Source organism: Symphalangus syndactylus, chromosome 8, assembly GCF_028878055.3.
Source record: "Symphalangus syndactylus isolate Jambi chromosome 8, NHGRI_mSymSyn1-v2.1_pri, whole genome shotgun sequence".
Lineage (NCBI taxonomy): Eukaryota > Metazoa > Chordata > Mammalia > Primates > Hylobatidae > Symphalangus > Symphalangus syndactylus.
Genome location: NC_072430.2, coordinates 42,640,806 through 42,665,595, shown reverse-complemented (window position 1 = coordinate 42,665,595; position 24,790 = coordinate 42,640,806). Strand labels below are relative to the sequence as shown.

Sequence of the window (24,790 nt, the reverse complement as noted above, 5' to 3'; positions counted from 1 at the left end):
CTGGTTGTCTCACTTCAGCCCCTGGGGTCCCTGCCCATGGGCATCCTGCAGAGCCCACCCGGTGCTCGACCCCCAGCACCCTGGCCACTCGACATTGCCTGCGGCGGGAGCTGCCAGCTTTTTGGAATTCCTAATCGCCCCTGGCCCCGGTGATTGGCTGCTCAGCTCTGACCCCACTTGGGCTGCCGCCTGGTTGGATAAAAGGGGAATCTCCTTGGGCTCCAGAGCATTAGACACCGGAGGGGGCACCTGGGACCAACTTCGCGAAGCGGGAAGCCCGGCGGGGGGGTGGGGGGAGCTAAAGACCTGCGGCCTCAGCCCCTCCAAAGAACCGGGAGATGACGGGGAAAGCAGGGGAAGCGCTGAGCAAGCCCAAATCCGAGACAGTGGCCAAGAGTACCCCGGGGGGCGCCCCGGCCAGGTGCACTGGGTTCGGCATCCAGGAGATCCTGGGCTTGAACAAGGAGCCCCCGAGCTCCCACCCGCGGGCAGCGCTCGACGGCCTGGCCCCCGGGCACTTGCTGTCGGCGCGCTCAGTGCTCAGCCCCGCGGGGGTGGGCGGCATGGGGCTTCTGGGGCCCGGGGGGCTCCCCGGCTTCTACGCGCAGCCCACCTTCCTGGAAGTGCTGTCCGACCCGCAGAGCGTCCACTTGCAGCCATTGGGCAGAGCATCGGGGCCGCTGGACACCAGCCAGACGGCCAGCTCGGGTAGGTGAGGAGAGGTCGCGCTGCTGCCTGACTGGGGTGCGACAGCCCGGAGTCCCGCGCCGTCGGCTCTCGCTTGCTGGACCAGACCTCCAGGCGGAAAAGTTACTGCCAGGCCGGGGGTCGCCGCCCGGGCCTTGGGCCGACGCGCCTGGTGACGGGGCCCGGGAGGATACTTCGGCGTCCGCAGGGTTTCGGCCCCAAGCGTTTCGGGAGGCCGCGCAGTTCTCCAGTCCCCGCGTCGGGCAGGGCTCCGCCACGGCACTCTGTTGGGGCCCCACTGAAAACCGGGTTTGGGGTGTCGGAGCCCGTGGTGCAGGGTCCCCGGCCGGGTCGAAGGGCCCCAGCTCCGCGGCTCCACTGCGGCCCCGGCCTCGTGTAGGATCCGCACTCCCCGAGCCCGATGCTGTTCCGGCTCCGGCCCCATCCCTGGTGTCCAAAGCTGTCTGATTCCCAAATCCCGCGTTGGTCAACTGGGGTTTATTTTTCACCCCCACGAGCTCAGACAACCCTTCCATCGCGGCAGCCAAAGCGGCCGCCATCCGCTCCCACGTAAGCGCCACTATATACTGGAGCCCGGCGACGCGCGGGCTCGGAGACCCTGGGTGACCTCTCCGCTTTCTCCCCGCGCTGCTTTCCGGAAGGTGTGTCGCGGCCCGCTCGAACCTCCGATTCTTGTTTGAGCTTGGCAATTCCCCCGATTTTTCGTTGCGTTTTATTTTGTTTTACGTGGAAAGGCAACGAAAACCAGCGCGTCGCAGGCTCTCGGGCCTCGAGTAGGGACGCATTGTGCCGCCCCGAGAAAAGGACGGTGCCCGGCAGCCCCCAGTCTTCCCGGAGCCCAGCTCCGCATGCCTCGGCTCCGCTCCTCGCTACTCGAGGCCAACTTTCTGGCCCGGGGCACTGGGGCTGGCCGCGCAGGGCAGGGCGCAGCAGGGTCGCGAGGGCTGCCGGGGGTCTCTGCGGCCCCCTAAGGCTGCCTCGCTCTCCGTCGTCCCGGTCCCAAGCGCGCCGGGGCCTTTGCCTCTCTTACAACGAAATCTGTTCAAAACCTCCGGATTCGGGCCCCGGCGCGGGAGAGGCCAGCCTGAGCTCAGGGATGGGACGGCCACCGGGGCGTCCGAAGGCTTCCTGGGAGACAGAGCAGGTCCCCGCTGCTTGCGGAGGCAGCCCGGGGTGGGGCCCTCGCGGGTTTCGGGCACAGCCGAGCGCGTCCCCCACTCTGCCGCATGTCCCTCCGCCCGCTTTTCAGATTCTGAAGATGTTTCCTCCAGCGATCGAAAAATGTCCAAATCTGCTTTAAACCAGACCAAGAAACGGAAGAAGCGGCGACACAGGTGAGGCCCCCGATTTCTGTTACCTCTCCTGCCCGCGCACCCCTCTGCCGTCCCCCGTTCCGGCCTCGTGTCTCTCGGACCCTATTTTAGCCGACCCCGAATCTGAGGTCCGAGGCCGTGCCAGGGCGCAGACCACGGGTTGTTTGGCGGAATCTGCCCGGGGCCTTGGCGTCCGCGCCGGTTGAGCACGATGAGTGGCCGCCGGGAAAGCGCATCAGTTCGGGCTTTCTCCTCCTTGTGCAGGAGAAAGGAAAGGCTCCAACACAGGCCAAACTGAGCCACAGAGTGGAGGCGGTTCCCAGATCCCCGCACCTGTACATGCCGAGAGCCACACAGACCCCGCGGCTGGCAGATTAGCTCCCACCTCTTGCCAGAGCCCGTTCTTTGCCCTCGGCCTTACCCACCGCCCCCATTTCTCTCCCAGGGTCCCTGTCCTCTCTGCCAACTCCCTAAGCTTTCTGCTCCCACCGTTCTCCAAAGCTGGAGCGATCTCTGCACTGACAGTGCATTTTCTTTTGGCTTCTGCTCGTTCGTGATTCTGACCAAGTCGCTTCCCTTCCGTGAGCCTCAGTTTCCTCGTCTGTAAAATGGAGTGGGAGGCGATGTAGACTGGACGGTCCCACCAGCCGTAGCTGGAGTAGGGTGGGCTGCATCGGGGTACAGACTAGAAAGGGTTTTTTTTTTTTTTTTTGTCTTTAAATGGAAATTACTTGCACAAAGTTAAAACTCAATAGATGCCGACAGGTATATCTTGAAAAGTAACCTACCCTTCTCCCACCCCCGCCCTCATTTCCTTCCGCACCAGCCGCACTGCTACCAGTTCCTTGGGTACATTTGTAAGGTGGTTTTCAAGGAAATAAAGGAGAGAGAACCAAAAATCTGCCTGCCTTTCTGCGGGTGCGGCTCGCAGATGCTGCCCCGGCGCTCACCTCGGAGCTATTTCCCCGCACCCAACTCCGTCCCCATCAGGTGGGGCCGCCGCAGGCTCTGCGCCCTTTCGAAACATGTCTCCACTAGGGCGTTCTCGGGCACCCCCGCCGCCACATCCTTTTCTCCCATCCCAATTTGTTCTCAGCCTCTTTGCACCCTCTCTCTCTTCGCTTTTCTATGCTTCGTTCTTCCTTGGCCCTGGGAAACTCCACTGTTGACCCCCATCTTTTAAAACGGCCTATTCTCACCCCTCAGGCCCTAATAGGTTTTGGCTTGAATGCAGGTGAACTTCGACTTGGTTTCTCCGGACCGCGGTTTATTCTTTTTCCGGCAGCTGTTTGCATTTGTTTAGTTTGTATTGTTTTATTTTATTTTTTTGGTCTTGATCTTTGGTCTTTTTTTTTTTTTTTTTTTACATTCAATTCATTCAACGAATATTCATTAAAACACTTTTTATGCACCCATCTTACGCTGGTCCCAGGGTGGGTAATCTTGTCATCTTCCCCAAGCAGGGACAGGGACCTTGCAGGGAGGGCAGGTCAGAGACCCGCAAAACTGCTCTTGTCCTGGTGCCAGGAGGGGTGGGAGGGGTTCCCATAGCATGGAGAGCCCTGGAAAAAGCATCCCTAAACCCTGGGTACAGGAATGGCATTTCTGCATCAGGACATCTCACTGTATGGCACTTGGAGCTGGGTGACCCATAGCCCAAATTCTATGCTTAAGGTCTCTGACCGTCTGTTTTCATCTGTCACTCTCTTGGCCAGGAACACCTTTGGGGGCTTTGGTGGGTTTTCATGGGGGTAGAACAGCAACTCACCAACACCTGGGTATTAACTGTCTGGGGTTTCTATTTCTGTTGCATGAAGGGAGAAGGTTATCGAAGAGAGGAGAATGGCTATGGATTTCAAGTACTTGTTTTAATTAGGAAAAAATACATTTTACTCGAGCCTCTGTCATTTGGGGATTTGGGGTAAGAGACCCTGGAATCTGGTGATGAGAGATGGGCTTGTTTTTATCTCCCAGAAACAAACCAGACTTAAAAGCGTTTGGGGGGTGGGGTGGGGACAAAGCAGCCACGGTGAGAGTCTCTCTGATTTTGCTCTTTCTTTCTACTGGGAAAGCTCAGCTCCTCTTCAGACTGGACACAACAGGAGCCTGAAGGGTCTGGGGTTCTGCATAAACCAGGAACACAGGCTGGGTCACATTATGGGGGAAGCGTGTCAGCTCTGAGGCATGAATTAGGGAAAGTTTGGGAGATTTGAGTTTTTGTTTTGTTTTTTGAAGAGGGGCACTCCCAAGTAGAGACTGGGACTTGAATGGTTCTACATGACCTATAATTGGCTCTCCTCTTTGACTGCCTTTGTGCCTCAGTTTCCCTGGTTTTGGAAAGGACTTGCATTTCTTTATTGTTTATTTTGACACTGTCCATGGGCCCTTCAGCAGATGGCAGAAACGAAAAAGCAGCAGATCTTCAAAATTCTCAAGAATTAACTTTGTGTGTGCATAAGCATTTCACATCACCGCGCCCCCCTCCCCCCAGAGAATAGGAGAAACGATTTAGAATCAAACCAGTCATTTTCTGTAAAGAGCACAATCTTTCTTCCCTGAATTATCTCCTGAGATATTAAAGTGGACACCAGCACAAGGAGTGTGTGAGGTTCAAATCTGTACTTTTGGGTTGTGTTAGATGAAGGCGAGGGCCCAGCAGTGAGGGATTCTACACCCCTGTGCTGGCCCCAGCGTCTGATCCCAGGGGACCAGGCAAGGGCTGGACCATTTCTACAAGTTCAGTTTGTGGACGCTGGACTATATTGCCTGTTGGCTTGTTAATGAGGTTTCAGGATAAAGATCACCCAAAACCTGGTGAAATTAAGGTCTGAAAAGAGAAGAGTTTGTGTCTGGAAGTAGGTGTTTAGTGGTTTATTCAAGAAAGGGGACCTATGAATCCCCTAATGTTGGAGGCAAAATTTTACTAATTGGGGCATATTTATTTGCCCATTTTCCTAGGGTGAGAGAATGTAGTTTTTACCAGATTCTTAAAGCAGTTTATAACACAAAATAGATCAATATGAACTGCTCTGTGGGGGGTGGGGAACTGTGCCTGTGGGCTCTCAGGGTGGCCCCAATGGAACCCCCTGCAGGTGAGTGGCTGAGTTTGGAAGTATGGGATGGTTGGAAGGTGGCCCTTCCCTTCTCAGCACAGAAGAGGACGGGAAAAGGCTCGGGGCAGTGCCGGGAAGCCGGCAGGTCTGGGTGGCGTTGAGGAAGAGCAGGGGAGGAGGAAGGGGCACTGGGGTGAGTTGAGGGAGTGGGAGATTCAGTTCTCTGCTGTATAAACACTGAGGTTGAGGCTGCATTTGACCTTCTGGTGAATCTTCTAACTTTGAAAGGCATTTAAAAATTCAGCGACTGTGAGAGGGGCCCAGGAAGCTGGTCTGGGTGGAGCTGGGCTATTTAGTAATCTGGTAAGCCCCTCTTCTCTGTGCTTGGGAGGAAGAGGGGCTTTCTGCTTTTCTAGAATTTCTTCTTAACAGCCTTTCCCCCAGAGCACCTCCAGAAAGATTCCCAGTGTGAAATGTCACTGAGGGCTGAAATAATGGCCACCCTCCAAACACAGGAAGGGTAGTGTGAGCCCTCAGCCTTGAGGAAGAAGAGTCCAGAGGGTTAAACTATGAGACAGAGAGACAGAAAGTGTGTCTGTGTGTGTGTGTGTGTGTGAGAGAAAGTGTGTGTGTGTGTGAGAGAGAAAGTGTGTCTGTGTGTGTGTGTGTGAGAGAGAAAGTGTGTCTGTGTGTGTGTGTGTGTGTGAGAGAGAGAGAGAGAAAGTGTGTGTGTGTGAGAGAGAAAGTGTGTCTGTGTGTGTGTGTGTGAGAGAAAGTGTGTGTGTGTGTGTGTGTGAGAGAGAGAAAGTGTGTGTGTGTGTGAGAGAGAAAGTGTGTGTGTGTGTGTGTGTCAGAGAGAGAGAGAGAGAGAATTTATGTCCTACTGTGCTGAGCCAGCCTGGGTTCGGGGTCTGCCCAGGAGTCACAGAGGAAGGCGGTTCTGTCCTCTCTGAGACAGGCTCTGTTAGTTTCTGGGGCCCTGAGTGTTCGGTCTTGCTCCCCTCAGGACAATCTTTACCTCCTACCAGCTAGAGGAGCTGGAGAAGGCATTCAACGAGGCCCACTACCCAGACGTCTACGCCCGGGAGATGCTAGCCATGAAAACAGAGCTGCCGGAAGACAGGATACAGGTAACAACCCTGAGCCCCTCCCCCTCACTCTCCCCTCTCTGGGTGACATCTACCACTCCAGGGTTCCAGATGCCCATGACCCCGCCTCCCAGCCCCACTCTGGGCGTGTGCTTGCCTGTGATCATGTTCTCAGCCTATTTAAGCTGAACACCTGCCACATGAGGTGGGTGCTGTCGGGGGATGAGAGGCACCCAGTTGTGGCCTGGCTGTTGTTCCAGACTATAGGCTTCCCGGGGAGTATGTCAGACAGACCCTGCGGGGGTCTGGGGATGAGAGGTGGAGTATTGGAGGGGCCCCCGGTCCTGGGCAGGGTCTCTGTTGAGGCAGAGTTCCCCTTGGTACAGCTAAATGTCTGTTCCAAGGCCAGCGGGTGCCCCAGGCCTCTGGGTGGCTGTGAAGAGGAAGGTGGCTTCTAGTCCTAACCCCAGTCTGTTCCCCTCCCCTCTGCTCCCCTCCCCATGATGAAAGTGTTACCCCTTCTCTTCCTGTTCCCCACCACTCCATCCATCTAAGGCTCCTTCCTCCCACATACAGCCCAGCAACTGCTGCCCTGACCTGCTGCTCCTTTTCTTCTCCTCGGTCTGGCCCAGGATGTGACCTGGGGCAGGGCCCTGCAGGTGGCTCACTATAAGCCCTCCTCCTCCTCTCCTGGGCAGTTTTGTGACATAACCTGTCACTGATCTAGGCATGTGGTAGGCATGGGGCCTCCACTTAGCGGCAGCAGGACCTTGGCAAGTCCAGAGTCCCCTACTTGGGCAGGAGTAGGGCTGTGGAATCATTTCTCTGGGGGACGATGGAGTCTGGGCAGGGCCTCCATGAGGCAGAAGGAGTGGGGTGGGAGGAACATTTCCAGAATATTTGGGGTTGTCTTAGCTGGTGCTCAACCTTCAATGAAAGCTGCTCACATCGCCTGAGCGGTCCAGAGCTAGTTCATTGCGGAGGCTGGGGGCTGGTCCTGACTTCCTGGAACTGCTCTGCTCTGCGTCTCCTCCCCAGTCTAGGTCCCTTGTATCTCCACATGTGATGTGTGCCTGGGTGGCAGAGGGAGCCAAGTAAGGTGTGTGGGTTGCTCTGTACTCTCTCACTGGAGGACCAGAGAATGTGAAATGAGGCTGTGAGGTCTTGCTCTCCCCTGGAAATCTATTTGGAATTTCAGCCGATGGTTTTAGACATTGACACTAACAATAAGCTCAATTATTCATAAGCAGATTATGTTTGGTGCATTATCCATGGTGGCCTGGACCCATTACCCTCCACCCAATTGGGTTCTAGTGAGGTAAGCTGGGTGTTGATGTTGAATTGTGTGTGTGCACGTGCGTGCGTGTGTGTGTGTAAGCCAAGCCTTACACTGCATGGCAGTAACCCCTGCCTGGCCTTCATTAGCATAAAGTTGGCCATTCCAGGTGGCTGCGGCAAGGAGGAGCAATGACAAATCCCCGCTGTTGGCAGGCCCCGCATTTGCAGTATTGACCAGAATGAAGCAATAGCTTGTCTCTTGCAGTGGGTTGTCCTGAAATCGGCTTGGTAGATTAGGTAGAGGAGGGTGGATGAAGTGTTTGAAACCTGCTGAGCTCAGGATTTGGGGGCAGGCTCTCCCTCAGCTGTAACTGCATTGCTACGAATGCCCCAACAGGCACATTTAACTTAACAGGGCTTTGTTAAGTTGCTTGGGGGTTGCTTATACGGTGGTGCCTGAGGGCACCAGAACCAGCACAAAGGAGCTTGGGGTGTGGGATGAGGAGAGCTCATCGCCCTGGGACTGTGAGGATTGGCTCTGCAATTTGTGGATATCGGAGAAATGAGGGAAGAGTCTCAGAGCCTCTGAGCACCACATGCCTGAATGCTACCCCCAGAAGCTGTCTGTGAGTTGTCAAGGCCTCTTGCCCCAGTTCAGTAAAGTGGCCTGGGAAAGATGTTGGTGTGCATCAACAGCAGTCACAGCGATCGTGTCCAGAGGAGTTTCCATGTGCCAGGTGTTCTCCTGAATTCACGACGTGCACAGGACAGGCAGGGTGGTACCGTGGTTAGGGTCACTGACTCTGGGGCCAGACTGTCTGGGCTCCTGGCCGGGTTTCACCTCCCAGAGCCTCTCAGTCTTCATCTGTACAATGGGGGTGACAGTGGCACCTGCTTTTTGTGTGGAGGCAATGAGCCATGTGTGTGCAGTGTTCAGGGCAGTGCCTGGCACGTGCCCCTGGCTCACTCGGTGTCAGATCTGATCTTATTAAGTCCTGGTGACAATCAGGGGCTGAAGACCATGAATTTCCTTTGAGAACGGAGGCAGCTGAGGCACAGCCACTTGCCCAGGCCCCACAGCTAGTAAGTGGGAGACACAAGACTCAAACCTAACTCTGAATCCAAAGCCCACAGTGGCCCTGCCCGCCTCTTCTGTTTGAAGTCTTTGCTTTGACTTGAAGCTGGGGGAGCAGAGGTGATTTGAAGTCAGGCAGGGGACCTGTATCACAGTAAAGATAATCAATGTTTATTGAGTACCAGGCACTGTTTAAAAAAAACAGCCCAAAACTCACTTACATAACAAAATTATTTTTGAATGGGCAAATTCTGTACATGAGTTCAAGAGGGTGAAAAGCAAGTCCTCACCCTCCCTCTACCAGCAGCCCACCTGTGTCTTTCATTTCCTCACAGAGCTAGTTCATTTATATTCAGTAGAGTCCTCAGAACACCCATGAGCTAGGGGATATTATTTCCAGTTGACAGATGGGGAACCTGAGGCACAGACAGAGGCCAGAGTTGAATCCTTTTAGACTCCAAAACCTTGCTTCTCTACCTTGCCTTCCCTCCCCATCATTTCCCCTCCACGTGTTGGCCACCACTCCGAAGCCAGCCCCCTCCCAGCCCAGCTTTGGGTCAGAGGACTCTGTAGACGAGATGAGCGGGAAAGGGGAAGTTATTACCAGCTCCAAGTCTGGAGTAAGAAATTCTCGGCCACGCGGTGGCTCAGGCATGTAATCCTAGCACTTTGGGAATCTGAGGTGGGAGGATTGCTTGAGCCCAGCAGTTTGAGACCAGGCTAAGCAAAAAAAAAAAAAAAAAAAAAAAAAAAAATGAGACCCTGTCTTGGAAGAAAAGAAAAGAAATTCCTGGCCAGGTGCAGGGGCTCATGCCTGTAATCCCAGCCCTTTGGGAGGCTGAGGTGGAATAATTCCTTGAGTCCAGGAGTTTGAGCCCAGCTTAGACAACATAGTGAAATCCCCATCTCTACAAAAAAAAATTTAAAAATTAGCCGAGCATGGTGATGTACGCCTGTGGTCCCAGCTACTCAAAAGGCTGAGATGGGAGGACCACTTGAGCCCAAGAGGTAGAGGCTAGAGTGAGCTGTAATCGCACCACTGCACTCTAGCCTGGGTGACAGAGTGAGACTCTGTCTCAAAAACAAATGAACAAAAAAAAAAAAACAGACAGAAAGTACCAAGGTGGAATGGAAAGGTTATTGAACTGGAGATCAAGAATCCGGATTTTAGCTCCAACTCTGACATCTGGTGTGGCAGAGGCTAGGCCACTTCCCATCTGTGAGCCTCAGTTTCCCCATCTGTAGAAGAAAGAGGTAAGATCCTTTCTAGGCAAGTGCCTCCTGAGGATTCCCCCACCACAAGCCTCTGGGCTGCCATTGGTGGAATGGGGGTGCAGGGCAGGTGAAGTTTAACAGGCCCAGATGGACTGCTGGGCCAAGCCAAGAAACCCCTGCATGTCTGAAGTCTACTGTCTGATGTCTGATGAGAACCTGCGGTGTGGACGTGGAAAGGCAGACACACCTACTTCCAGTGTTTGTTTCGCTGCCAGCAAGCCAAACTCTGAGTCTGAAATTACTCATTTGTAAGATAATAATATCTTTCCATAATGCTAACTTGATAAAAATAGTGTTGTTACTGGCATTTATTAAGTACTCACCATTGTCCCAGATATTAAGTGCTTTCCATGTCTCGTTTCTTCTCTTTCTCTCTCTCTCTTTTTTTTTTTTTTTTTTTTTTTAGAGACAGGGTCTCTGTGTCACCCAATCTGGAGTACAGTGGTGTGATCTCGGCTCACTGAAACCTCTGCCTCCCAGGCTCAAGCAATTCTCCTGCCTTAGCCTCTTGAGTAGCTGGGACTACAGGTGCCTGCCACCTTGCTTGGCTAATTTTTGTATTTTTAGAGAGACGGGTTTTTGCCATGTTGGCCAGTCTGGTCTCGAACTCCTGACCTCAAATGATCCACCCACCTTGGCCTCCCAAAGTGCTGGGATTACAGGTGTAAACCACCATGCCCGGCCTGCCTGATTTCATTTAATCCGTAACAGACAAATTAGTTAGATGTCATTCCTATACCCATTTTCTAGATGAAGAAACTGAGGGGCTGAGAGGTAAAGTAAGACTGGGATTCAAACCCAGTACTCAGCTACTGTGACATGAGATCCTACGAGATAGACATGAATGTCTCTCTATACAAACTGTAATAATGCAAAGAACAGTGATGACAAACCAGTCCCAGCAGAAAGGCATGGCGATTTCCTCTGCCTTTGTGTTTGGAGAGTAAACATGTCCTCACTCCACATCTCTCTGGGCTGGAGGTGGAGGATTATGGTGCAGTGTTGGGGAAAGAAAAGCTCCTACGCCTCCACGTCAGACTCAGGCACACCGTCTTCTTTGTGTCTTAAATAAATAAATAAAATGCTGGTGCCTGTGATCCCAGCACTTTGGGAGCCTAAGGTGGGAGGATCACTTGAGTCCAGGAGGTCAAGGCTGCAGTGAGCTGTGATTGTGCTACTGCACCTCAGCCTGGGTGACGGAGCAGAATCCTGTTTCAAAAAAAAAATTTTTTTTTTAATGCTAGGATATGGCATTCTGGAAGTCCCTGCCAGCTATCAGCCCTGGGGAAGAGAAGGTGGGTTTCCAGACTGACTTAATTTCCTCTGTGGGGTCAATTGTTACTAGAATTGTGAGGGCAGGCTACATATATATTCACATGTTTACTCTATTTTTTTTTCTAAGATGTGCTTGTTATAAAATGCAAACATTACAGAGCTATGAATGTTCGAAGTGAGCAGAGACTACATTTCACCCCTCTTAGAAGTCTCGTATATTTTGAAGGCTGAGGCTTAGATTCTCTGCCGAGCACTGTGTGACTTTGCTTCTTCTAAAGTGGCCCCTGCCTAAGGGTAGGGAACAAAGTATCAGGGGGTCATATTCCAGAAGTAAGAAGATGGGTGCTTGAGTAGGGAAGGGTTGTATGGATCTCATCTCAGGATGGTTATTAGAATCACCAGGGCAGATTTTTTTTTTTTTCTCGGCTCATTGCAACCTCTGCCTTCTGGGTTCAAGCAATTCTCCTGCCTCAGCCTCCAGAGTAGCTGGGACTACAGGTGCGCACCACCAAGCCTGGCTAATTTTTGTATTTTTAGTAGAGACGGGGTTTCACCGTGTTAGCCAGGATGGTCTCGATCTCTTGACCTCGTGATCCGCCTGCCTTGGCCTCCCAAAGTGCTGAGATTACAGGCGTGAGCCACCTCGCCAAACCCCAGGACAGATTTTTAAAACGCCCATGGGCTCCCCCCTCCGCCAACACCTGGCAATTCCGATTTAATTGGTTTAAAATCAAACATCTTTGGCAGGGCGCGGTGGCTCATGCCCGCAATCCCAGCACTTTGGGAGGCCGAGGCGGGTAGATCACTTGAGGTCAGGAGTTTGAGACCAGCCCGACCAACATGGTGAAACCTCGTCTCTACTAAAAATACAAACTTAGGCCGGGTACGGTGGCTCACGCTTGTAATCCCAGCACTTTGGGAGGCCGAGGTGGGCAGATCACCTGAGTTCAGGAGTTCAAGACCAGCCTGGCCAATATGGTGAAACCCCGTCTCTACTAAAAATACAAAAATTAGCCAGGCATGATGGCGGATGCCTGTAATCCCAGCTACTCAGGAGGTTGAGGCAGGAGAATAGCTTGAACCCGGGAGGCGGAGGTTGCAGTGAGCCGAGATCCCGCCATTGCACTCCAGCCTGGGCAACAAGAGCGAAACTCCGTCTCCAAAAAAAAAAAACAAAACATCTTAATGTTGGCATTTGTATGCTTTTAAATCTCTCTAGGTGATTCTGTGTGCAGTGAATGTAAACACACTGGGTTGGAGGCTCAGGAGAGGGGTGTTTCTGTTCTGAGTGGGTTAATATGAGTGGAAGAAAGTGGCGTTTTGGGTGGCACGGGGTTGGGGTGAGGAAGGAAAATGGCCTGTTAGTGCTCAGGCAGGAGGCTGTCTGGAAGTGTGGTCGGAGCTGCCCCCTAGTGGGTAACAGAGGCTGCAGCAAGACTCCACTTTTCTGAGCCTTAGCGGGGGCTGCACAGAGCGCGCTGAAATAAACCGCGGCTGAAGTGCTGAGTGGGTGCAGAGTGTGAAGCCCTTAAGTCACACCAGCTATAAGCCCAAATTCATCAGCTTCCAGCCAGAGGGGAAGAAAGAGACTGGAGGAATGTGATGGACGCTCACCTGATGGCATGTGGCAAGATGGCAGGGCAGGGCCTGGGGTAGCGAGGAGACCAGAATGTGCAAAGGGCATCTGTCAGGCACAATGTCTCCTTTAGGAGGTATTTAGGAGGGCGATCCCCGAAGGACTGCAGAGGGTCTCCTGTTGAGACGATTAAGGGATGAAACCCTGGGCATGTTGTCTGGTGGCGATGCCAGGGAGGGAGCTTGCAGGACAGCAGCTAAGTGATGATGCAGAGACAAGAGGAGGTATGAGGCATGGCCTTGGCTGTTCCTGCTGATTGCCCACGTAGAGAAAGAGCTGACAGGGTTGCCTGGCCTGCTAGCTGTGCCTTTGCATCCATTTAGCAAGAAGTCCTTCCCCGGGGCCAGTCTATCCTTCGAGGCACAGGCACGTTCTGTGCCTGCTGTGGAGGCACCCGCCAGCCAGCTGTGGACAGCCACAGTCTTTCCACACAACCTGAGCTTTCTTTTTTCTTTCTTTTTTTTTTTTTTTTTGAGATGAAGTCTCCCTCTGTTGCTCGGGCTGGAGTGCAGTGGCACGATCTCGGCTCACTGAAACCTCTGCCTCCCGAGTTCAAGTGATTCTCCTGCCTCATCCTCCTGAGTAGCTGCGACTACAGGCTCGCGCCACCACGCTCAGCAAATTTTTGTATTTTTAGTAGAGACGGGGTTCCACCATGTTGGCCAGGGTGGTCTCGATCTCTTGGCCTTGTGATCCGCCCACCTCGGCCTCCAAAAGTGCTAGGATTACAGGCGTGAGCCACTGCGCTTGGCCGACCTGGGCTTTCTGATTGCTGCTGGGGTATCGCTGCTGATACCTCTGAGGAGAAATGTATCAAGAAACCCAGGCTTGTCCAGGCATGGTGGCTCACGCCTGTAATCCTAGCACTTTGGGAGGCCTAGGAGGGCGGATCACCTTGAGGTCAGGAGTTCGAGACCAGCCTGGCCAACATGGTGACACCCTGTCTCTACTAAAAAATACAAAAATAAGCCGGGCATGGTGGTGGGTGCCTGTAATCCCAGCTACTCAGGAGGCTGAGGCAGGAGAATCCCTCGAACCTGGGAGGCAGAGTTTGCAGTGAGCCGGGATCGTGCCACTGCACCCCAGCCTGGGTGGCAGAGCGAGACTCCATCTCAAAAAAAAAAAAAAAAAAAAAAAAAGAAAGAAAAGGAAAAAAGAAATCCAGAGGCCCTCCCAACTCACTTTGTCCTGGGACTCCAAATCTGGTGGCCCTGGGTGTCACTTTGGGCCCCTTTTCAGGCACCTGGCACCCTGACTGAAGTATAAGGCAGGGCTCTGGTCCTCACTGGCACCTTGATGCAGGGTCTCCTGAAGAACTTGGGACCAGACTCCCATGTGAGAGGAGCAGTCTCTTCTAGAAAGTGAGCGGTCAGGAAAGTGAGTGAGAGAGGGATCAAAGGAATATTGTGGGTTTGTCAGAACCAACAGTCCACCTAGAAAAAGAAGCCTAAATGCTGAGAAGACATATCAAAGGTGGGAGATAAAATTATGCGTTTTATGTGAAAGGTATCCTAGAACATTTGCTAGAAAGCAAAGCTTGTTGCACATCTGTCCACAGAATTCATCAAGCATCAGGCCAGTGTGTTTCAGCTATTACTATGTGGCAGGCATTTCCCACACACTGTTTAATTTCCACCAGAAACCTGCAGAGAGGTGGTGTCACAGGGCAGGTAAGGAATGGGAAGCTCAGAAAGATTAAGAAATGCACTCGACCAGGTGTGGTGGCTCACGCCTGTAATCCCAGCACTTTGGGAGGCTGAGGCTGGCTGATCACCTGAGGTCGGGAGCTCAAAACCAGCCCGGCCAACATGGTGAAACCCTGTCTCTACTAAAAATACAAAATTAGCCGGGCATGGTGGCGAAAGCCTGTAGTCCCAGCTACTCAGGAGGCTGAGGCAGGAGAATTGCTCGAACCTGGGAGGTAGAGGTTGCAGTGAGCTGAGATCGCGCCATTGCACTCCAGCCTGGGCAACAAGAGCGAAAATCCATCAAAAAAAGAAAGTAAAGAAAAGAAAAGAAAAAGAAATGCACTCATAGCCACAAACTCACCTAGAGGCAGAGCAGAAATCCTCAGCCTAGGGCTTCTAGCTGCTGCGCCACAGTCCACTCACAGGGAGTATGGGCACTGTGTGGGTGTTCCCCTGTAATGGAGACTTAAGGGCTTGGGATATATTAGAAATGTGGGGAGAGGCCAGGCGCAGGGGCTCACGCCGGTAATTCCAGCAATTTGGGAGGCCACGGCGGGCAGATCACCTGAGGTCAGGAGTTCGAGACCAGCCTGGCCAACATGGTGAAACCTTAACTCTACTAAAAATACAAAAAATTAGCTGGGCGTGGTGCCAGACGCCTGTAATCCCAGCTACTTGGAAGGCTGAGGCAGGAGAATCACTTGAACCCAGGAGGCGGAGGTTGCAGTGAACCGAGATCATGCCAGTGTACTCCAGCCTGGGCGACAGAGCAAGACTCTGTCTCAAATTAAAAAAAAAAAGAAAGAAAAAAAAAGGAAATGTGAGGAGAGTTTCAGGGACACCTGTTTAGCTCTCCAAATGCCTAAGGGGGAACTAAAGACTATCTGTATCGAATATACAGCCGAAGGTTAGATCTTTCTTCCCCACCTCCTGGATTGTTGTTATTATTATTTGTAAGTCCAGCCTTGAAGGGCATGTGAAGGAGGCCAGAGGGCCAGGTAATGCCATTGATTAACTTGCCTTCTGGGCAGGCTCCCATTTATTTTCAGTGCCTCTACTGAAAACTAATTCTTATCGGACACCTTCTGTATGACAAGCACTGATTTTAGGCACTCACTTATTTCATGTAATCCTCCAAAACCCCCAAAAAGTGTTTGTTTGTTTTTGAGATGGAGTCTCACTCTGTTGCCCAGGCTCGAGTGCAGTGGCGTGATCTCGGCTCACTGCAAGCTCCACCTCCTGGGTTCATGCCATTCTCCTGCCTCACCCTCCCGAGTAGCTGGGACTACAGGTGCCCACCACCACGCCCCGCTAATTTTTTTGTATTTTTAGTAGAGACGGGGTTTCACCGTGTTAGCCAGGATGGTCTCGATCTCCTGACCTCGTGATCCACCCGCCTCAGCCTCCCAAAGTGCTGGGATTACAGGCGTGAACCACCATGCCCGGCCTGAAAAGTAGATATTCTTATCTTTCATTTGGAGAGACTGAGACTGAGAGAAGTCAAGTAACTTGCCCAAAGTCACACAGCAATTTTTCAGAGCTGGGAATTCCAGGTCAGGACTGGCTGGCTTCAACTGGTAAATATTTCAGTTCTATATACAGGCTGGTGGCTTCCAGGAAGGGAATAGAAAGGGACATATACAGAGCAGTTAGGGTTAATTCTAATTCCTTGTCTACTTCCCTCCAAGGCACCATTGCCATAGCGTCCTTGCCAACTGTCTTAGAAAGAAATTGTTTTGGCCGTCCAGGTTTCCTCCATAAATTGGAGCAGCATCTGGTCTTCACAGAGAGCCAGGCATTCCAGGAGCCCATAACTGAGGGTCTGGATGACTTCTGGTTTGAGCGACCAGCTGGCACCAGCTCCCCTGGGAGTCTGTGGGCAAAGTCTGATCTACAGATCAGCCAGATATTCATTTGCCCAAATTAGGAGACCCAGGAAAATGGTTCTGTTTATAGGCCCCAGAGATGATCAGAATCCCGAGTCTGCACCCCCTTCTTTAGTACCCTAAAAATGCTGTTTCCATTTGAGAAAGTGCCCCATCTCAAGCATGGGTATTCGTGGAACTCCTGGGGAAGCCAGGGCAGTGCACCTTGCCAGGTATCCACACTGGGTGGGTGGGGCATCTCTGTCTTTGTATATTCCACAATGCCTTCTCCAGAAACCCTAAGTCTTTTTTTTTTTTTTTTTTGAGACGGAGTCTCGCTCTGTCGCCCAGGCTGGAGTGCAGTGGCACGATCTCGGCTCACTGCAAGCCCTGCCTCCCGGGTTCACGCCATTCTCCTGCCTCAGCCTCTCCAAGTAGCTGGGACTACAGGCGCCCGCCACCACGCCCGGCTAATTTTTTGTATTTTTAGTAGAGACGGGGTTTCACCGTGGTCTCGATCTCCTGACCTCGTGATCCGCCCGCCTCGGCCTCCCAAAGTGCTGGGATTACAAGCGTGAGCCACCGCGCCCGGCCTCAGAAACCCTAAGTCTAAACTGCACTGAAAACAGAACGCTCTTTTATAAATTTGGCATCAAAACTCAGTGATGACAAAAACCTGACCAGACCTTACAGAATTTATTGTTCTTAGTGTGAACATGTACATAAATGCTTTGCTGAGAAATCGAAGCTGATGGGTTTGATCATGAGGTGCTACTGCTGCAGGACATTGTGTTACTGTGGTTTATGCATCACATCTTTTTTCTTAAATACAAAACATTCTCCAGTCTGGCTGCACAGATACCAGTTGAGGGGTTGTGGCCTTGTTTTATTAGGTTGGTGCAAAAGTCATTGCGGTTTTTGCCATTGAAAGTAATTACTTTCGGCCAGGCACGGTGGCTCACACCTGTAATCCCAGCACTTTGGGAGGCCGAAGCGGTTGGATCACCTGAGGTCAGGAGTTCAAGACCAGCCTGACCAACAAGGTGAAACCCCATCCCTACTAAAAATACAAAAATTAGCTGGGTGTGGTGGCAGGCACCTGTAGTCCCAGCTACTCTGGAGGCTGAGACAGGAGAACTGCTTGAACCCGGGAGGCGGAGGTTGCAGTGAGCCGAGATCACGCCACTGCACTCCAGCCTGGGTGACAGAGAGAGACTCCGTCTCAAAAGAAAGAAAGTAATTACTTTCAATGGCAAAAACTGCAATGACTTTTAGCACCAACCTAATAATGCACTGTATTCAAGCAGGAAAGACTGTCTCCGGACCAGGAAGTAGGTAGCTTCTTATATTCATGAACCAAACCTCTGCAGCCCTCTGTGGTCACACTTGGTGTCTGGAATTCCATCACCAGGGGGATTCATTCTTTGCTGTCTTCTCTGAGAGGTGGATAAAACCGGGAGTCATACTTTTTTTTTTTTTTTTTGAGACAGAGTCTTGCTCTGTTGCCCAGGCTGGAGTGCAGTGGCACGATCTTGGCTCACTGCAACCTCCATCTCCCAGGTTCAAGCGATTCTCCTGCTTCAGCCTCCCAAGTAGCTGGGATTACAGGTGTGCGCCACCATGCCCGGCTAATTTTTGTATCTTTAGTAGAGATGGGGTTTCCCCATGTTGGCCAGGCTGGTCTCAAACTCCTGACCTCAGGTGATCCACCTACCTCGGCCTCCCAAACTGCTGGGATTACAGGCGTGAGCCACTGCGCCAGGCCGGGAGTCATACTTTTATGTAGATTAGTCCTTTTAGATTTTTCCTCTGTGGGAGAAAGCAGCTTGCAGCAAGCAGATACGCCAAGGGGAGGATGATGGGGCAGGACTGAGGCCCCAGACAAACCGCAGGCCCCGGGTAAGACAGCTAGTCGGACACACATCCTGCAGCACAGGCCCACAGCGCTGGGGAGATCTACATACGGCATGGAGCCAGGCCGGGACGCAGGCCCGAGTTAGCCCGGCTGGCATTGCTGCCTCTCCCTTCAGGGCAGGGAGGACAGCCATCTAGCGGCCTTCGGATTACACAAACCCTTTCCTTGGCAGGGGTCTCCCAGGGCGGTCAGGTCCGGATCAGGCAGAGGCCTTGCACCTGTGCTTCCCAGCCCCCCAGTTTTGCGCGGGAACTGCAGGTGCCAAACACGGAGGCAGCAAAAGTGCTGCCCAAACGGGGATGGAGCCACCCGGCGCGGGAGAGGCCGGAGGCATCTAAGGCCATGTAGCTCCCATGTTTAGAGGCTGCCAGTTATTTACAAATGAAGAAAGGCCAGAGGACACGCGTTTGGGTCAACTTAAAGGTGCGCGTGCAGTGTTCTGTGACCTCCGTGGGATGCGAGGCTGGCGGGCCGGAGCGCCCCCTGCCGGGGATGGCCGGCCGCGCTCCGCCGCAGACTCCGGGCCGCGGGGCGCTCACTCCGCCACCTGGCGGCGACGGCGGGAACCGCAGGAGCGCGCGGACCCCCGAGCCCCGCCGGCCCCAGCTCCGGCTCCCCAGGAAGCGAAGGGTTAAGCTGTCAGCGGCGCGATGTTAAACAGGTGTCAAAGGCGCCCCATATATCTGCAGATTGAAATCAAATTCTTCGCCGTATAAAAAGATAAATTACCCAGGCGCTGCCGAGCGTCCCACTCATCACGCCAGCGCCAGACGGCAAGCAATTTTTTTTTTTAATGTGCTAACAACCTAATCAAGCAATCAAGTCGGAGGAGATTGCAGCGTGACCCGGGCAGCCATCTGCCGCCGAGCCCGCATGCATTTCCGCGCCGCGCAGGGCGGGGGCCGCGAGGGGCTGCCGGGGGGAAGGGGGAAAATCCTAAACAAATTAACACCCAATTTTCCCCGTCTAATTAGTTAAATGAGAAGAGTTGGGGGTCCCCGGGGAAGCGGGGGCGCTCGCGACGAGGCGAGCGCTGCCTCCCCAGCTTTAATTAGTACGGGTCAATGCCGCGGCTCCCGGGAGAGCAGCCGCTTTAATTTCCCGTGATATTTCAGTGCCTGAGGCCCATCGATTCAAACTGAAATTAACTTATTTTTCAATCAGCCCAGGGCTGCCCCTGGGGGTGACTCTTCTTTTGCCGCCTCCTGAATAGAGCCGGAGCAATTTTTCATTAAAAGCTGATACCTTGGCCGCGGGGGAGGGGGCCCGGAGGGAAGGGCGGGGCCGAACCAGACCCAGGCGAGGAAATCGGGAGGAAATGAACAGATTTCCCGAGCCCGCCTCGGTCCTTCCCTCCCGACTCCCTCGACTTCCCTGGGGCGACTCGCTGCCCCCGGGGTCGGAGCCTTTAAGGACTGTGAGGGGCGAGAAGGGACCGGCCAGGCTTGGGGCCCACCAGTTCCCGGCGGGCCTGGACCTCCTTGGCTGACAATGCGAGGCGCTCCCGGCTCTGTCAGCTGCGAGAAATCTCCGAAAAGCTGCTCTGAGGGACCAAGAAATCTTCCCTTCTCAAACCTGTTAGGGATTCTGGGATCTCTTCCCAGAATGGGCTAGAGTGCTGCAGACACCGCAGGGTACCCCATTGTCATTCAGACCCTGCACCAATCAGCTTTGGGGCCAGAGACACATTCGCTAGTGCTTCCTCCGCCCCCACTCCCTCCCAGGTCCCTCCTCCCATTTGCTCCTCAACCCTGGAGAATGCTATCTTCATCCCTGGTCCAGCTCCCCCAAACACCATTCAGAGTTAGGCCCGCGGCTGTGGGGGAGCAGGTACCCGGAGGGCACATGTGGCTTGGCAGAGCTTAGCTGGGACAGGGCAGAGGAGGGAGGCTGACGCAGGCCTCCGAGGGGAGTCTCCCTCCCTGAGTTCCCAGCCTTTCTGATACCTGGGTGAAGTGCCCCTAAGACTGTCCCCTGCTCTTTGTCCCTGATCCCTCACTCACCTGCGGCCCTCTTGGATGGTTCTGGTCTTGGGCTTCTGGCAGAGAGGAAGCCCTGAGCCAGACACACTGCTAGTCCAGTGCTGGGAAAGGAATTTGTCCCTCTGCAAATCAGAAAAAAAGATTTATATGCCGGAGGTGTGAACACATGCAAGAGAACCATCAGTGGCAGGGCAGGCTTCTCAGCTGCAAACAGTCGACGGCACTGGGTCCTGCGCACCTGCAAGACCCTGTCCAGGAAGCATCCATACCCCACCTCCCTAGAACTACCCACGGTATTCTCTTAAGACTGATGTCCTCCTTCTGAATATTCCCTGAGCCTGGAGGAACCCAGGGGGCACCACGGAGTAGGCAAGCTTAGGTTAAGGACGCCGTGCTGGAGAAAACTTCACTCCGGGCCTACAAGGGGTAAGGGCCTTGGGCCCAACACCTCTCAGAGCAAGCCTCTGACCTGTTCTGTGCACCTGCAGGTCTGGTTCCAGAACCGCCGAGCCAAGTGGAGGAAGCGGGAGAAGTGCTGGGGCCGGAGCAGTGTCATGGCGGAGTACGGGCTCTACGGGGCCATGGTGCGGCACTCCATCCCCCTGCCCGAGTCCATCCTCAAGTCGGCCAAGGATGGCATCATGGACTCCTGTGCCCCGTGGCTACTGGGTAAGAGCCCGCACCCTCCTTGGGGTCCTGCCCCTGCGGTGAGGAGAGCAGGCTCCTTGGAGGAGGGGACAGAGCCTTGAGGCAGGGGGACTTGGGCCACAGCAGCCTAGCAGGAGAGAAGTTCTTCAAAGCAAACCTCTTGGTCTACCTTGGGGGACTCAGAGCAGGGTGGGCCTGGGGCCTGGTGTCTGTCACTTGCACTGGGTGCCAAGAACTCTCATCATGAACGAGTCCCTAACTGTGGATTATTTTGTCCTGTGAGAAGGGTGTGGCTGTTGCCCTGGAGTCTGTACCCTCCTCTCCCCTTGGCCAGAGGTGGGCTTATAGTGAACAAAACAGCCTTCCTTGGGGGTTAAGAGGACCCCTAGGTCCCTCTGGCTGCCATTCTGCTTTGCCCAAAGGACTTCTGTCCCCCAAATCTCTCTACTTGCTATCTTCCCCACCTGCCAACTTCCCCACCCGCCCTCTGGGCCTATATCTGAGAACAGCACCAGCTTCTCTTGGGGTTCTAAGATCCAGAATCCCACGGGAGAGGGACGGGGAGCATGCGCTGTGGCTTGGGACAGAACAGGCCACCTGAGGCCCAGGTGCCCAGGGCTTTGGCAGGGGGAGGTCCTCCACAGGGCTGGCGACCCATCTCCTCGTTCCCTGACCCTGGCCCAGCCCTGGGACTTGTGTGACTGCGGTGTGGGAAGTAAGGCTTTCTGCTCGTCCTTAATTCTGGCCTCTCTCTATCTTTGCCGTTTTCAGTTCAAGATGGCTTTCCCAGGCGCTTTTCTAAACCCGAATACCAACAATTCTTTCTAGGGATGCACAAAAAGTCGCTGGAGGCAGCAGCCGAGTCGGGGAGGAAGCCCGAGGGGGAACGCCAGGCCCTGCCCAAGCTCGACAAGATGGAGCAGGACGAGCGGGGCCCCGACGCTCAGGCGGCCATCTCCCAGGAGGAACTGAGGGAGAACAGCATTGCGGCGCTCCGGGCCAAAGCTCAGGAGCACAGCACCAAAGTGCTGGGGACTGTGTCTGGGCCGGACAGCCTGGCCCGGAGTACCGAGAAGCCAGAGGAGGAGGAGGCCATGGATGAAGACAGACCGGCGGAGAGGCTCAGTCCACCGCAGCTGGAGGACATGGCTTAGGTCAAGGCGCGCTCAGATGCCGAAGCCCCAAGACTCTGCTCTCCTCGGGCCCTGTGGTGCTGGGAGGTGCTCTCTGAGGCAAGGCCCAGGCCTGGCCTCTGCCATCCTCCCTGTTCCCCCCAGGTCCTCCATCACCCCTGGTGGCTGCAGGCACCGCTGCGTTCTGACTCTGGACCATGCGGAGACATCCCTCATCTAGTCTTGACCTCTCCAGCATCCCAGCCTCAGAAGCCTTCTTGCTGCCCACAACATCCCCTCAAGCCCCTTTTCTCTCAATCTCTTTGCAATGCTCACTGGTTTTGGCCACCCCTTGCTCTCTGTTCTCTTGCTTTAAAGATCCCTCCTTCCCAGCTCTACATTCCGCTCTGCGCATGCCTAAAGCCCATTGCTGCAAATGCATTGTGCATTGCCTGCCACAGCTGTGACACAGACGGAGGACTGGAACTGCAGCTCCAGCGTCCTGAGCACCCCAGTCCTCAGTAAAAGTCTTCTCCCAACTCAGCCTGTTCCTTCCTGCAGACCTGGCCGGGCCTGGGCTTCCACAGTGTGAAGACACCGTGCAGGCCCGGGCAGGCCCAGCCTCTGCCCCACCCATCAGTGGAGTCCAGATGGCAGGCTACAATTGGGAAGTCTCAGCCTGGGCCCCTCAGCCACCCTTGGTCTCATGCCCTGCCATGGTCACCCTCAGGAACCCACGCTCTCCACACCCAGCCTGTCCCACTGGCTCCTCCCAGCACAGGCACCTACATGGCATGTGGCGACGTACGCTGCGTGCCATGAGTCCATGTCCTATGCCTCACAAATGCCGTGGCTCACTGCACTGTTCAGGAGTCCAAACCTTCCACCCTGGGTCCTCGGGCCCCTGAGCCTGTGTCCTGAAGCATCTCGACTCTTGCAATATGCTGCTTGTGACCTTGACTTGCTGTGAAGGCACCCTTCCCCCACAGCTCCTTGCAAACTATGAGTTCACATGTGCCCTGCCTTGAACAACCCAATCTGGCTGGTAAATGACATCTAGGAAGCCACAGGCCTGGCCTCAACTGAGAAGCCAAGCCTGGAGTAGGCCCGGGGCTATGCATACGCATTAAGGGCCTGCTGGAGAAACCTTCACTCCAGACAGACGGGGGACTAAGGGCCTAGGTCTGAGCACCCCTCAGAGCAAGGCTTTGACCTGTTCAGAAGGATGGGAAAAAGGCTGGAAGAAAAGCAAGGCAGAAGGCCAGGAGTAAGCACAAGCTAAGCTGCAGGCACACACGCCTTCATGCCAGTGCATGCCAGGAGGCACGTCCACTAGACTAAAACACGGTAACCATGATAGAATAAGGAGCCGGGGCTTCTTTCTGCCGGCTGATAAGTGGACCTGTTAGTACGGTGACCTCTCTGGCCTGGCCTTTTCCATTTGCATGAGCAATGGGAGCACACAGCCCTGCTGACCTGCCAGATCCAGATTCCCAGGCCAGCCTCCCGACCCCATCCACCCATCCACCACCCCACCCACCTTTGCAGGGAATACCTCATTACAGAATGGCCTGAGACAGTGCGTTGCAACTTTAATTCCATATCAAAAGTTGATTTCTTCTTCATTCCATTTATGGAACTTCCCTCCCTCCAGCCCGGTTCTTCTTGTCTTTGTCCCTGTTGGTTTGAAGTGTTAGACTATAGCCCCTGGTGTGTAAATAATGTACATAGAGTGAGAAGAAAGAAACTTGATATTGAGGTGTTTGAAATATGGAACTGTAATAACTTCTAGGTATTCGAAACTTGTGATTTCTGTGCCATTTTCTGTAAAGATACAAGTAAGAATAAAATTGGCTTAAAAATAGCAGGGGAGGAATCCAGGAGTCCACTGTGGGTAGGGAATGGTTTGTGTTCGTGTGTATGGGTGGCATAAAAAGTAAATCTACAGCTGGGTGCGATGGCTCATGCCTGTAATCTCAGCACTTTGGGAGGCCGAGGTGGGCAGATCACTTGAGGTCAGGAGTTCGAGACCAGCCTGGCTAACATGGTGAAACCCTGTGTCTACTAAAAATATAAAAATTAGCCAGGGGTGGTGGCACACTCCTGTAATTCCAGCTACTCAGGAGGCTGAGGCAGGGGGATTGCTTAAACCCGGGAGGTGGAGGGTGCAGTGAGCTGTGATCATGCCATTGCACTCCAACCTGGGCAACAGAGCAAGACCCTGTGTTGAAAAAAAAAAAGTAAATCTGCAAGTTGATATTTTAGGTCAAAATTACTGGGTTCCTTTTTAAAAAAATATAAGTGGCCTACGTCTCTCCACTGAGCTGATACCACCCTTCAATGACATTCATCACTGTGACATGGGATTGGCCTCCATGATCAACACAACCTAAATGTCCCAACGATCCATAGTTCTTACCTCTGACTCCCTCCTACTCCCCACATAGTAGTTGGCATTTGCTTCTCTCCTTGGTACTGACTTACTGATAACCCTGTTTCCTACCACCCTCTGCGGAAGCTCACAGCCCACCTTGGCCCCCAAGAGGACTCCCTTCCTTTTGTGCACACCTGTGCCCTTCCACATATTACCCTCAACCTAAACAACAACAAACGAAAAAGGTAACAGTATCTGGAGTTGAAAGCCAGACAGATTATGCTAAATTGGTGTCAAAGAGAAGGAGAGTCAAAGAGAAACAGCTCAAGGAAGACCACATGAAATTGTCTGCAGACAGCTGTGACCCACCGACTTGGTGATTTGATGGATGGAATTATGAGATGAGAGAGTGGGGTGAGCAGATGAGATAGGCTGTATTTGAGCTTTGGGCTCAAGGAATCTCATAAGATTGTTTCAAATTGGCTTTGATGTGAACTCCCTCATG

General features: G+C 53.5%; 1 protein-coding gene across 2 annotated transcripts; it reads left to right on the top strand.

The window, feature by feature from the left end:
• Positions 1-225: 225 nt before the first annotated feature.
• VSX2 (visual system homeobox 2) lies at positions 226-23,775 on the top strand. 2 transcript variants are annotated; one of them, XM_055288850.2, is made up of 5 exons: positions 226-708; positions 1,958-2,042; positions 6,081-6,204; positions 20,640-20,820; positions 21,628-23,775. In XM_055288850.2, the coding sequence occupies exons 1-5, from the start codon at positions 339-341 to the stop codon at positions 21,951-21,953; spliced, it is 1,086 nt and encodes a 361-aa protein (XP_055144825.1). In that variant the 5' UTR covers positions 226-338; the 3' UTR covers positions 21,954-23,775. The 2 variants fall into 2 exon arrangements, with proteins under 2 accessions (XP_055144825.1, XP_063500387.1); XM_063644317.1 differs by having other exon boundaries at positions 339-708; positions 21,571-23,775.
• The last annotated feature ends 1,015 nt before the right edge of the window (positions 23,776-24,790 follow it).

What these genes read in the sequence shown, in the direction of transcription:
- VSX2 (XM_063644317.1), top strand. Translation starts at nt 339, where the DNA reads ATGACGGGGAAAGCAGGGGAAGCGCTGAGCAAGCCCAAATCCGAGACA. An exon ending in CGGAAGAAGCGGCGACACAG is followed by an intron (nt 2,043 to 6,080) that starts GTGAGGCCCCCG and finishes TGCTCCCCTCAG; the next exon opens with GACAATCTTTACCTCCTACC. An exon ending in TGCCGGAAGACAGGATACAG is followed by an intron (nt 6,205 to 20,639) that starts GTAACAACCCTG and finishes GTGCACCTGCAG; the next exon opens with GTCTGGTTCCAGAACCGCCG.